General features: G+C 48.2%; 1 protein-coding gene across 1 annotated transcript in view; it reads right to left on the bottom strand.

The window, feature by feature from the left end:
- KMT2B (lysine methyltransferase 2B) overlaps positions 1-14,503 on the bottom strand; it is a 61,642-nt gene that overhangs the window by 38,693 nt on the left and 8,446 nt on the right. The window contains 5 exon segments of the mRNA XM_044434826.1: positions 1,692-1,964; positions 2,629-2,791; positions 4,170-4,283; positions 8,168-10,365; positions 12,029-12,104. Coding sequence (XP_044290761.1) covers positions 1,692-1,964; positions 2,629-2,791; positions 4,170-4,283; positions 8,168-10,365; positions 12,029-12,104 — 2,824 coding nt within the window.

The raw sequence follows: 14,503 nt of genomic DNA on the forward strand, positions 1-14,503 counted from the left end.
GGGGCGGCATAGAAATGTTTTAAATAAATAAATATACAAACAAGGTTTCCTGTTAATAAAATTGCTCATGTACATATCAGAGTTAAATCTAACACAATTAACTCCCCTGGCCGTTAAAAACAAGCTGCTCCATTGCAGTTATAGCCTCACTATTGCATTCCTCTATAAAAAACACTTTCATCAGTCTGTTATATCCTTACCCCACATATATTTTGGAAAAGTATTTTCTGTTTCAAATGATTTGGTCTTATATTCAGGTAAAAGTAAATGGGGGCACAACAATTTTACTGCAGGGGAATTTCTTTTTGGGGTTTTCCTCTTCTCATGAGTAGACCTACAAACATCCTTCCCACAGCTTAAAACAATGATATGTATTCTAGATCTTCATCCTCAGGAACACAGCTTTCTAATGGCTGAATCTTAACATCTCTCTTTTAAGAAGTTTGACATTTGATTTTTATAATTTTTCTGTGACCCTACAATATATTTCTTCAATGGAAGAGTTTTGCTGTAAATAATGGTTTGCTATTCATTCTGCATATTGCTAAAATGCTCATCATGCATTTCATAGAAACAGAGCGAGTCAGAAGGGGCCTCCCGGGCCATCTAGTCTGACCCCCGGCTCCAGCCGGCTCCGCTCAAAACATGCCGATTTCTTGAATGATGTCTGGATCCAGTCAACATATATTTCATTCTGTAGTTATCTGACTGCATATATATTGGCCAGATCCAAAGACCAGTTAATAAGTTTATGAGTGAGCAAGTAGCATGCCTTGTTCCAAGGTACCTGAATAAAGATCTAGAATATTTACCATCGCTTTAAGCTGTGAGAAAATATTCTGCAGGGTCTACTCATGGAATAAACAACAACAACAGAAAACAAACAGAAATTGGCTCTGCAACAATGGTATTGCTCCCATTCAACTGCAGCCAAATTAGGAATAAAAGACCAGTGCAAGTCTCCCCTCTAAACCTTGTGGAGTACAGCTCCCATCAGTCACAGCCTGCAATGGTCACAGATTGTAATACAAAGCACCTGGAGGGCACACAGTTGCTTAATGTGGGACTAGAGTAACAATATAGACTATATAACGTGGGACTAGACTATCTAGTGAAAGGGGAAGTAAGCCAAGCTCCTTGGAGGACGGGTGGGATGGTTACCATTATTATTAGGAATAACAGACCAGCACATACCAGGTGACCATTTGGAACCTTGAAGATAATGATTTCCATGTCTGCAATTCCTGATCCAGCAAGGAAGAACCTGCTCAGGTGTGTAGATTTTCTCAGCAGGAAAGGGTAACTGTCCTCACATTCTCAAAACTATCTTCCCAACCTTAGGAGCTACTAAAACACAGGTGGGGGATGTATGGCCCACCAGTTAATGTTGGGTTGCAGCTCCTATCAACCGTAACCAGCACAGCCAACGCTAAGAGATGACAGGAACAGCAGTCCAACACCACATGGCCTTTTTAACAAATGGACTTTAGCTTTTTAGGAAGTGATAACTGAGACACTTGGGATGCCAAGTTTTGCAGCCAAACTCAAATCAGTATTTGCTCTCTGCAATCACAGTCCTAACCATAACTATTACGTCCCACTCTCTGGCTGGGGACGGAACCCTGCGGGTTTGGGCTTCACGTTCCCAAGCGGCAAAGAACAGTATAAAGTGCGGGACTGGAAGCGCGAACCCTTCCGACACACTCACACGCAGCACTGCTTCTTGGTGTTTGGCCCGCCAAACTTTGGCTTGTCCAGGCAGTTGATGCACTCCCCGCAGTCCTGAAGCTTCAGGCAGCCCTTGCACTTCCCACAGCGCGTCATCCTGTTCTTCTTGCCGTGGTGGTGGTGGTGGTGGTGGTGGGAGACATGGCGACGCACAGGGGCCGGGGCAGCCTTCACAGCTGCATCTGCCTTCACTTGCTTCTGGTGGCCACTCTCATTCTCAGAAGCCGATGAGGTCTCTTTGGAAGGGAAAAGTCAGACAGATGACCACATTTCGGGCAGGGCTCCTTACTGCAGCAGTGGTGAGCCTCTCTCATCCCGAGGGCCACATTCTTTTCAGAGATGCTTTCAGGGCTGTATTCCAGTGGCAGGCAGGGCCAAAGGCAAAAAGGGCAGGGCCATAAATACAAAATTGTACCAGCAAGTTGTAGCATAAAGCTCTCGCTGCCAGGCACTGAGCCTCAGAAGAAGCATTTCAATTTTTCCAAATGAGGAAAGAGCTGTACAAAAGCTGAGAAACCATCACACAATCAGCAGCTGGGGAAAAGGAAGTGGTGCCAGAGAAGTGACCCTCTGAGGAATCCTGGAGGGCTGGACTGGGCACCCAGACCTGAGATCTCCTGTTCCTGCTGAAATATAAGCCCCATGTACATCTCTGCATTCCCCAAATATGTCCATGTGCACAAATAAACTTATATTCAGTCAGGATAAAATGAAATGCAAAATTTGTTTGCATACAGATTTAACTCACTAAGGAGGTTAGGGCAAAGTCCTGTATCAATCAACAGGGCTGGCATCAGGGACAAGTGTCACTGGGCAAGTGCCAAGGGCCAGACTCCAGCAGAGGCCCGCTAGCAGAAGCCCCCTGGCCCTGCTGCTCCTCTTCGCCACGTAACTACTCACCCTCCACAGTGGGCGATGCAGCTATCTCCTCCCTCTCCCGCAGTGGCAGGGCACTGAGGCGCGGCACATCCTCCGGAACCATGGCACGGGACTGCCCGAGGGCCACTGAGGCATGCCGACACACGTGCTTGATCCGGGGCCCCTGGACTGGAGACTCCTGGCCCTGTCAGGGAAGAGGGTTTGCTATTAGTTGGATCAACAAGCAGTGGGAGCTGGCCCTTAGCTCCGCTTCTCAACAGACCTTTGCTGCATAGTCTGAGGGGGGTGGCACTGATAAGAACCTCAGGCTGAGCGAGCCAACCCAAAGACAGACAGACAGACCAACAGGGATGGAGGGAGCAGGGAGCATCCCACGCCTCTGCATTTGGGTCAACAGCTCCAGGCACCACCAGCTAATGGGCCGAAATTTTTGAAACTGGAATTTCCCAATGCTAATTAATTTGCATAGGGTCAGTCATAGCAGAAAAAAATCAATCATCAGAAAATTATTAGGAAGCTATTTACTTAACATGTTGACTAAATCCAAATATGCATGTTTATTAAATACAAGTAAAACAGGGCAAAAAAGAGCTCTCATGTTGATTTTTTTGTCTCAAAATACTATATTTTGAACAAAATATACAAAGAGATAAATTTAAGCACACTTGCGGTCGGTTAGCACTATCATGGAGGGTAAAATTAGCTGTGATGGCTTGCTTCCTCTACCATGTGCACTGGTCATATGTTGGGGGAGATTTGTATGCTAACCTAGTGAAGGCGCCTTGCTGCCATCCATTCACATGATACACTAAACAACACCTGCACAAACTATGAATGCAACTGAAATGCACATGACAGTAAAAAATAACCTACAGTGACTTATATCCTGCTCCCTAATTGTGCTAACCTGTAATTTAAGCATTACATTATGTAGATATTTTAATAGAATACATCTAAAAATCCAAAGATGCTAGCATTTACTGCCCTTACATTGTTTAAAAGTAAGACAGAAATAAAGGTAGCGCAAAGTATTGACACACAAATTCAGGCTTCCCCAACTCAATACCCCCCAGATATTTTAGACTACTGCTTCCACCAGCCTTCAGTCAGCATGGGTGGCTGGGGATACTGGGAGCTGCAGTCCAACAAGGTTGGAGGGTACTAGGTTGGAAAGGCTACACTAATTAATTTTAGCAAGCCCAAGAACTGCGCACAATATGCTGACAATGCTCTTTTCCATTATAGTTGTTGAGACGCTTTCAGGTTTACTGTCTCTGCTTATGAGTTGAGAGAGACAGAGACAGAGAGAGAGATTTTCTCACATACCTCCTAGGAGTAATCACCTGACAAACATTCATTGCAACTCTGAAACTGCCAGGTTTGCTTAGCATTGAATTTGCAACTAGCATCTCCATCTATTCATTGTTAGTAATGCATTTATTAAACTGACTATTTTCTGTAGAAAAACAGAGCACTGCAAAACTTTCTGCACCACATCTTTGTCACCAGTACTATCATTAACTGAGGAATAACTCCACACATGCAAACAGGACACTGGTTACCTGCTTCCGGGTCTCTTTCCCATCTTCAACAGACACTTTGACTTCAGAAGTTGTCTCCTGCTTAACTGGGACCTTTAAAGACTCAAAGGCCTCTGCCTTGATGCTTTGACACCCCTGTAGGCAAAAGACAAGCATGAAAGCTTTTGGGTTTTAGGCCCACTCTGTTAATATGAAGTGCTCCAAGCAAATCAGGCTTCTCGCATCGTACTGGCAGTTCTCCAGTAGACACTAGCTAGCTTAATTGGAGCTGCAAGTGACACCCCGTCACCACAGGGCAAGATGTACAGACCCAAGGGTGTCAAGCCATAGAAAATCTTACAAAGTAAGGTTGCTTACCTGTAACCGAAGTTCTTCAAGTGATCATCTGTGCATTCACACATATGGGCTCTGTGCCAGGGCGGGGCCTGCTGTCGGGAAGATTTCCCCAGCTAAACTGTTTAAGTGGGAGCACCACACCTCCCTACCCCTAAAATATATAGGAGGAGCTCCCATTGTTTCCCCCAGTTCTCATGAGTCTCATTGTTTCAGCCTTGGAACCAGGGAGTAACAGCCTGGCCCATACCATCCTGGTACAGAGCCAAAGGGAAGAAGATACAGGAACTGAGGCTGTCAACATTGATGCGGGGCCAGTGGGCGGTTTGCATGAATGCACAGATGACCGCTTGAAGAATGTCAGTTACAGGAAAGCAAATTTACTTTCTTCTTCATGGTCTCTGTGCATCACACATATGGGTGACTAGCAAGCTTATCTCAAAACAGAGGAGGGCTAGTGTCATCAGCGGAGGATTGCTGAAAGGACTACTCAGCTAAAGAGGTCATCTTGCCTAGCACCGACACTGAGCCAGCGGGGTTGGGCAAAAATCCATGGAGTGGACCACATCACCACTCTCAGAGGACCTGCGGTGAGACACTGGTGTGCATGCTGTAGGTGCTGTCACTGCTCTTGCTAGAATGTGCCTGCGGTCATTCAGGACGAGACAGTGCAGCCAGTTGGCAAGCCAGTTTAATGGTCTCCATAACCATTAAACTGGTCGTTGGGCACTGATATGGGACACAGTCCAGAGGCGAGCCTAGGAGATGAAGTCTCTGAGAGTGAGACTGCTGCTGGGTCACAGGACCACCTTATCCTTATGCAAAGTGAGCAGAGGTGGGTTTACGTGCAACATAAGGGGTAGGTCCACAGTGGCCAAAGGCTCAAAGGAAGGCCTAATAAGGGCCTGTAAGACCACCAAAAGATGCCACCCTGGCATGAAGGAACAGACAGGTGGGGTCAGGTTGAAGAAACCATCAACAGTCCCATGAGTGGAAGAGATTGCCGCCAGATGTCCTCTAATGGAGGACAGTTTCAGGCCTCTAATGTGGAGCAAGTCAATTGTCTGATGGATGGATGCCCGATGTGGATCAAAGACTTCCTCCTTGGAGCAAGCCACCATGTTGGAGCGCCATGTGTTTGGTCACCAGGCTGCATCCAGGACCACCTGTATCTTGGAAGAGAGAGGGGCTTCCTGATCTACCATGCTGCCAGGTGTGTGGTCCCAATCTCCAGGTGTAGAATCACCCCCTGTCCTTGGAGATAATGTCCAGTCTCGTTGGAAAACAGAAATACTGGGCCATCGCAGATCAGCAGCTTGTCTGAATTGGACACTGAACTGGATGCATAATTGGCCAGATATGAGGACAAGAACTGGTTGGACAGCAGGGAAGTTGAGGCAGGGCAGACTGGGTGTGGGCAGGTGGCTGACAGGTAGGAGCTGGCAGCTGGAATGCAGGAACCAGTTACTGAGCTGCAGGAACTGGTGCCCACAGTGCCTCTGGATTATAGGCCAAAGGGCCCCACTGGCAAGATCATTAATCCATGGGCCTCCGCTCCCAAGGATGGCCATGATCGTATGGGTCTGGTAGCGATGATGGCACCCAGTAGGGTTCCCAATCTGAGGTCAGCAATGCAGACAAGTCATGAACTACCCACAGTACAATCACAAACAATGCTCAACCCATATTTAACTTTGCGTTTGTGAGGTCATATTGTATAAACCCAGTACTAGATCCCAGTACTACAGCGCTTGGAATACGGAGATGGTGTGAACAAAGCAGGAGCCAAACAAGCAACCAAAGGATTGAAAAAATTAACTGTAGTTTCAATCACCCAACAGACAAACCCTGGGCTAACTATGGGTTAGTGTTATGTGTGAACCAGTTTGACATATAAGGATTTACATGGGGGAGAGAGAGAGAACAGCAGAGCACCACAACTGTATGGCAAAGCACAGATCTTCACATCCAAAGAGTTTAAGCTGCTGTTACCAAAAATCTAGGCTCCCTTATTATTTTTAAAAATTAAGCAGACAAAAGCCGCCCTTTCCTCTCATACAAGAAAAGCTGAAGACAGTTTGTGCTTTGCTTGGGGCTTCCAGTAGTCAGGAAGTGTTACTTCTACTCTCTGTGCAGCAACTGCACCCTAACCATGGCCTCCAGCCTCTTTCCCCTGTTTCCTTCCTCCCACACATAAGCTTTTCTTCCCCAAGCAACATCCACATACAGGCAAATCAACGCTTGAGGAGAGAGGTAGGTGGAGAGAGCAAGACAGAAAAAATACGACTTTAAAATTACACAGGCAGAAGCAAGCATGCAAAAGCGGGACACAGACTTTTACACATCTTCCTTAAGCATAATGCAATTTAATCCCAAACAGCTTTCCAGGGGCACATTTGAGTTTGGCTTATCTATACATTTTCCTGCTTGTTCAATAAACTTAAAGACTTTTTGTCCCATGCACACAACTCCAAATAAGTACCTAGCAATTAAGATTGCAAAAGTCACTGCCTTTACATGGGGCAAAGCACGGGAAGCAGATTTTGCAGTGGTCAGGGAACTGGGCTTCAGTGCCCTGCACTGCCATCAGCCTCATCCCTGACAAGCAGAAGTGGAGTTATACCAAACAGGCAGATGAAGCCAACTATCCTTACATCAGCACAATCTAAACAGGTTACCATTCTTCCCAGCAAAAGTTGATGACTACCTGAACGCATGACCCACTTGTTCCTCTTTTGGAGAATGGAAGGGTGCGACATTGTTCCTCTTTTGGAGAATGGAAGGGTGCGACATTGATTACCAAGATCTTGTCTCCCCTGTCCCACAGCGGGCCCTGTGTGAGTTTGATCCAGGGCAACATCGACCTAGTTCCCACCAAGGTGACAAATCTGTACCCAGAGTCACTTGAGAGTGCAGACAAGGAGCTCATGAGATTCAATGCTCCTCTGCACAAGACAGATAGAAAAGGGAAGGCCCAACTACATGTTACTTTTCTACGTGCAGGAAACTATTTTGTGCATACACCTATGGAGAAGCATTTCATCACCTGAGACCCTACCTGTAGCCCCAGAGTTGACTATCTCAGGGAGAACTACCGTTAAATCAACAGTGTGAGATTTACACTATTTAGTTCAAGATGGTTCAGCACACCTAATACAAGAATCCTAACCCTTTGCCAGTGCATCACAGGCTGTTTGTTCTGGCTTCGTAGCATTTTAAGCACAAAATGCTACAATGAGCTCCATATGCTACTCCAGTGAAAATGGCTGATTATTTGGGATTGCAGCTGCTGTACTAGTGAAGGGTCTCTAATTTAATGGAACAAGTGATCCACATAGACACTTACACTAAGATCACATGTGTTTACTTTCACTGAACAGCGCTCGACAGTATCACTGTGTGCTGCTGCTTGTCATCAAAGAGAAAACAGCTCATGCAAACTCATCAGTTCAGATTCCCCTACCCCACTTATATTTCCATCTACATTTTCCAGGAGCCTTTCCCACCTTGGTGTACTCCAGCTATTTGGAACCAACTCCCGTCAGTTCCAGCCAGCATGGCCAAAGGTCAAGCATACCAAAGTTGATACAAAACCCCTGGAAAGCACCAGACCCAAGGAAAGATTTGTTTAGAGTCTTATAATCATTCCCAAAGCCCTGTCCCCCCATCACTAGGCCTTTTCTTACCGGAATAAATTTGAACTGCTTCTGCTGGTCAATCTTGTAGAGCTGCACCTTGGCACGCGTGAGTAGGCTGTACACTTTATCCATGCTGGACAGCTGCGTTATAATGGGCTTTGGCTCTTGCGGAGGGGGCTTCAGGCTAGCTGGCTCCACCTCACTCTCTGAACTATCAGCTTCTTCCTCTGCCTCCACATGGACAGATGGAGGTAGAATTCTTCGGATGGCCACCTTGTGCACTACACCAGGAGAGTTGACATCCTCCATGGTGATCAGCTCTTTGTCCTGGGCCTCACGTGGTCTAGGAACCTCCGTGAAGAGGGGCAAAGCAAGGTGATTTGTCCTTCCTAATAGCCTCTTCCCACTGCGGGTCACCACTGGCTCATAAGGGAGCATGGGGGCCTCTTGCTGCAACGTCGGGGGGTCCCTCCTGACCTCAGGGGAAGCTGACACTGGTTCAGATTCCTCGGGAGATACCGTCAGCGATTCATAGATTTTAAGGTGTGCCTCGCTGGGTGTGAACTGAGGGGCACGCAGCAGAGGAGTTCGCTTGGCTGGGGGAGAAGGGATTGGAGCTGGAGCACTGGACAGAGGAGATGAATCTTCACAAGGGAGCTGGAAGAGAGCTTTGCCCATATCCTTGGGAGATGAAGTGGGGCTCAGTGAGGTCCATCGGAATGTGGGCTCCCGGAGGATGGAACGGCGCTTCTCAGGTAGGGCAGGAGCGGAGGAAGTGATGTGAGGCAAGCTAGGAGAAGGTGGGGGTGAGAGGGTCCTAGAGGAGTCTTTATCGGGAGAGCCAGGGACAGGGGAAGTCAGCTGCAGGGGAGCCACTTGCAATGGCAATGCAGGGGTCTCCTGCCTGTCTAGACAAGGTCCTTCAGCTGCAGGGCTCTCCACAGGCTTGGCCGTCTTCTGGGGGATCTCATCCATAAAGCGGCGGGGGGTGCGAATAAGGCGGGATGAACGGGCACTCACCACGGGCATGATAAACTGACGAATATTCTTCAGGAAGTTGGCCTTGTGAACTGGCACTTCCTCGTGGCCAGGAACGCCAGGCTGCTGTGCTGCTCCCAGAGCTGCCTCTTCCCTGGCCTTAGCTGGCAGCTGCTGAATAGCCGCCCTCTGAGCTCGCTGGGTCGGGGTGAGGGGTGGCCGACCACGGCCCCGTTTCAAGCACTGTGCCCGTGTGGAATGGGCAATGCTAGCAGGCCCCTCCTCAGGAAGGGTTCCCACCCCGTCCCTCTGTGGACCAGGTTGCTGGAGCCCTTGTTTCCAGGATACCCTGTTGGGTGAAGCAGGAACGCCACTGCTTGGCGCCGGAGCCTCTGCTTCCAGGTCAGAGGCCTCTGGCTCCACAGTCGGAGCTTCCAGTAGTCCTTGCACGATCACCTCTGGCTGCAGTTCTGGCTTCGTGGCAGAAGGTTCTGGTTGTGGCTCAGGATGTGGTGCAAGAACCTCTGGCAGAGGCTCTGGGATAGAAGAGTTCTCCTTCTGTTCTCGTTCTGGGGGAGAGGCATCCAACTCTGGCAAGGGGGCCTCCAGTTCCAAGACAGACTGGGAGGGAAGTGGAGAGGATTTCTTCCTTGGCACAACGCTCCACTTCTTCTTGCGTCCCCTCCTATGGCCGGGGGTCTTTAGCCGGACATGAGTCACCACCAACTGGCCAGACTTGTGCCGCCTCGCTTTTGAGAAGAACTTCAGGATGAGAGGTGGCTTCTTCAAAGATTCGGGGGTTGGAGAAGATGGGGCGACCACTTGGAATGGGGAGGGTGACCGAGTGCTGCTGTCAGGTTCAGGGAGGGAACATGGAGCTTTGGTGTTTGGAGGAGGAGGCCCGAGTCGCACAGCGGTTCTCTTTGAGAAGGAGCCCCGTGGCCGGCCTCGTGGCCTGGGCAGTACAAGGGAGTTGGGGGGCGTCTCTGTTTGTGGCGACAGGGTGGGAGAGGTGGTGGGTTTTCCGGATTCACCAAGCTCTGGGCCTGGTTTAGACTGTTCAGGAAGCATCTTGTCAATTTTGGGTCCAGAAGCCAGCAGCTGGCCCATGCTTCCTGGAGGTCTCTTGTTCCTCTGAAGCAGCTCGGCCAAGGCCTTCACCATGCGCTCCCTCTGGGATTCCACAGCCTTCTGCTTGGCCAGCCGCTTGGAAAGGGTGTCTTCAGCAAGTGCCCTCTTCTTCCTGCCACGCACTGGAAGAGCTGCACCTGTAGAAAGAGGAGAAACCCTTATTATTTATTATTTGATATTGCCCCCAACCGCCTTAGCTTCAGAAATGCCTTCACCAGCATGTCAAAAGGACTTGCTGGCTAGCTGTGCTTTCCGACCTAAAGAGGGTGCTCTCTAACATGCTGGAAAGCACTTCACTATGCAGCTGATGGTCACTCAACAATTCTGCTTGCAGGCACTGGGCTGATACAGTCTTGCCTGAGAGCACTTTGCTTGGTCACCTGCAGTGAGTTAAAAGCTGCCCCCAGGCGACCACATGCTGCCCTGTCAGCAGCATGTACCTTGAGGTGCAATGCCATACCAGCCTGGAAAACACTGGGGGAATGTTAAGGATGGCCTTTCTTTCTAACAATCAAGTGTAGCTTTTATTATGCGGTAGTACTCTCAAATTGCCTTTGGTATCCTCAAAAGACACCTGTTCCAAGCCAGTGATAACATGCATATTTATTTAAATCTAATTAAGCAGTTGAGGAGGCATTTAATGAATTAATCAATTCTTGTGAACTGCCAAAAACACTTCGGCTATTAGGCAGTACTTAGATGTAATAAATAAATGAATCCATTTAAGAAAATGTAGCTAGCGGAGTGTCCTAGAACAACATTGTAACAACTAACTGGGGCTGAACTCCACTGAGCAACCTTGGAGACATTTGACAACATCTTTATATATGACCTGAAGGATGTGCCCTCAATTCAGGCAGCCTGACAGGTGCTCAGTAAGTGACCATGAACCACAGGGTCTCAGCAAGGCCACTGCCGTGGAGACAGAGAAGAAAAGAGAAGCTGTACCTTTGGGAATTTTTTTCCTGCATTCCATCGGGTTCCCTAAACTGTGCAATCCCAGCTGTTAAGAATGGTAAAGTTTAAGAACTGGTCCTTGATTCTACTTTCCCCCCACTTTCCTCCCCACCATTTTCTTCTTTTACGGCACGTCTTTTAGACTGTAAGCTTGAGTTCTGGGTCTGTCTTTACATTTTATTGATCTGTAGGCTGCTCTGGGACCCTTTCTGGCTAGACAGAGTAAAAATACAACTACTCTATGCCTACTAAGAATAATGATAATGGGAGATCACACCAAAGAAGACTCTCCGGCTGGAGAGATGTCATGCTTCCTCTTTCAGCTTATTTTAGACAGAGGCAGAATTTGCATAACATGGCAACCCACCCCAGGAGTAAACCGCACCATGTGTTGGTCAATTCTAAGTACACTAACCCAGTTAACTCAACTCCTAGCTTGTCTAGCCTCTAATAAATCAGCAACCTGAGTTCACAGGTCATGCTCCACAACCTACAAAAGAGCGAATCATGAGTGGTGAGGTAAAAGTGAAGAGGTGAGCCAGTGGGCTGGCTTGTCCACAGTCGTGCACGGCAACCTGTCAGGTTTTTAATCAAGGGGTTGTCGTTATATGAGAACAGGCCCCACATAAGCACCCTACCAACGCAATGTGGCGCAAGAATGCTGGGGAGCCATTGTTTTTTAAGACGTTTACTACAGTTCAACTAAACTATTTCCTGTTCCATATGATGGGATTTTATGTGCTATTTTTCAGTTCCCCCATTGCTGGAGCATAAATGTTTATGGGCACTTCAGGGCACTGCCAGATCTGCCAGGACCCGGTGACCAAGCAATAACACCCTCACCTCTTTTAGACCGTAGAGCAGCACGCAGCGAACTTTGAGGGGCATCGTCCTCCAGACGGAAGCCCAGGAACTCCTCCTGCAAAGTGAGAGAAAAGGAACCATCTCATTTAAAACATGGAAAACCCAAAAAGGACGCCATTCTAAAAAGGAGGGCCGCACCCGCCACCCACAGCACATCCCAGACATGGCCATGGCTAAACCCCTCTCTTCTAGCACCACCGCACCTGGGAGAACGCTAAGATGCCAGCTCTATGATCCTTGAGGAGGAAGGAAATAGAGCAGGACACTCCTGTAAAAACGGTAGAGGAGCAAGATGCTTGACCCACAAAAGCCCTCCGGGATTATTCAGTGGTGTTTGGATCTGCCTGAATATAGTTCCAGACGCCAAGAAGTTCACTGGGTCAAAACTGAGTCACACTGAGATACAGACATCACAACACGTATGCCTCAATCCTGAATGATAATGCAGGTGGCCCAAGGACCTGCCTCCTCAGCAATACTCAAAGAAGCAGGAAACAGCTTTCGTTCCTACTGTCCCTGCTGAAAAGACCTTTCTGACCAATGTGCAACAGGAGTAACATGGCCAATGGTTGCGTGGAAGCGTTGCAAGCTAGGCACCATTTTGTCACATCTGTACAAGGAAGGCTCTGTCTGTCCACAGCTCAGGTGTGGAAGGACCACATCTTGTGGATGATAGAAGGTAACAGCACAGCAAGCACACTGTGACTTCTTCCTCAGTTGGGAAAACAGTCTCAGGCATGCTACCCTTCTTCCCTGACAGACAAGGATGACATTAGACTGAGCCTAAGCGAATACAAAGATGCCTGAAATTCATTTTCTGCTGGCCAGTCCTGAAGAGCAAAGTGCAATTGTCACCTAGAGGGAAATGTAAGGCACTGCCGGCCACCCTCAAGGCAGCTGTGCAACACACAGTGAGCAAAGCCACACTGCAGGAAGGGGCACGATACAATGCCCTCTGCAGGAGTTCAGCAAGGGGGCCCTGCAGCACAGGCAGGGACTCCCTGCGGACAAGAGCCACATTCAGTCAGGGTAATTGGTCAGAAGCTCAGTGCCACTGGTGGGTGCGGACAATGCCACCCAAGCGCAAAGGCACTCGTTTCCCCTTCCAGTTCTGCTTTCCATTTCTTTCCCTCTTCTCTTTTCCCTTTGCACCCAATTGGTAGCTTAGGGAAGAAGAGATTGTCCTTTCTAGAGATCTGAACTCATCTCTCTCGGTGGGCTTTTGAAATCAGGGGTAGGGCCACAACTGCGTTAGAGCCACTGTTCCTCTTTGCCTACTCTTGGTGGATCCTCACATTGTCTTACATCTGAAGCTGTAAAATGGGCAGCTGCTCCAAGGCTTTCCAAACTCAACCTTAGAGTCCTAATTACTGGGAACTGGTGAGATATAAATAAATATAGTAATTGATCCCTTCTAACACTCTCATCCAGAGTGTGGCAAAGGAGGAGCGTTAGTAGCACTGCATAAACATGTGTACATACTTTGCAACTTATGGATGTGTAAACCAAGAACAGGGTAGAAAACTCAGTGCCCTCTAGATGTTATGGGCTACGACGCCCATAATCCTGAGCACTGGTATGGTAGCTGTGACTGAAGGGAGCTGTAGTCCAAAACACTTGGACAGCCTATCCCTGGAGTTCCAAACCTCTTTCAGTCTGAAGTCCACATACACCTCTGGAAAAGCTCTGCACAGCCACTTTCCCAAAGGGGCTGGGGACAAGGGTAAAAGAAGTGGGACCGAAAAGATCTGCATATTTTAGCTTAGAGCTCTTACTGCTAGCGAGCAAGCTTTTCGAGAGGCAGTTCATCCCTTTGGAATAAGGGACAACAGTGTAAAAGTCAGTAAGCCAATGAACTAGGGAGACTTTCCAAGGGTGATACTGGGCCTGAGGTTCAAAAGCCCTGATCTAGTGGATGCAGCTATTTGAGGATGGATTTGGTCACAGAAGAATGGTGCCTGGTGACACCTCCCTAGCAAATCCTTCCCTTTCCCCCTCCGTCACATGCATCCAATGCAGCTGTAGCAGAGCGCAGAAGACTTTGCAATCTACTGTTAAGACAGAAAGAGCTTTTGACATTTTCCTCTAACAGAGATCACTGGGACCAGCTGAAACAGCACCACAAACTACCTAGACTGCCACTGCCATCAAGGGCAATGCTCAAGAAATGGAAGTCCGGCCATTTTTAAGAGAGACTCACTACAATAAGCCAAAGGGAAACACTGGGGTTCATGCTGAGACTGTCAAGAACATTTGAACCGACAGACTACAGGCTGAGAGTCAAGGCCAAGTCCGCCTCCCTCTAAGGACTCTCCAGGTGAGCTGTGCTGCTCTCAGTCTCTATTTCTATTCAATACATAATGAGTAATGATGTGCATGTGGGCAAAGGATGCGACATGACCTCTTTTCTCTCTCTTGCCATTAACATCAATTCCCAGTGTACCACCTTCTCCA

This window comes from Varanus komodoensis, unplaced genomic scaffold (genome assembly GCF_004798865.1).
Source record: "Varanus komodoensis strain SLA01 unplaced genomic scaffold, ASM479886v1 scaffold29_1, whole genome shotgun sequence".
Taxonomy (NCBI): domain Eukaryota; kingdom Metazoa; phylum Chordata; class Lepidosauria; order Squamata; family Varanidae; genus Varanus; species Varanus komodoensis.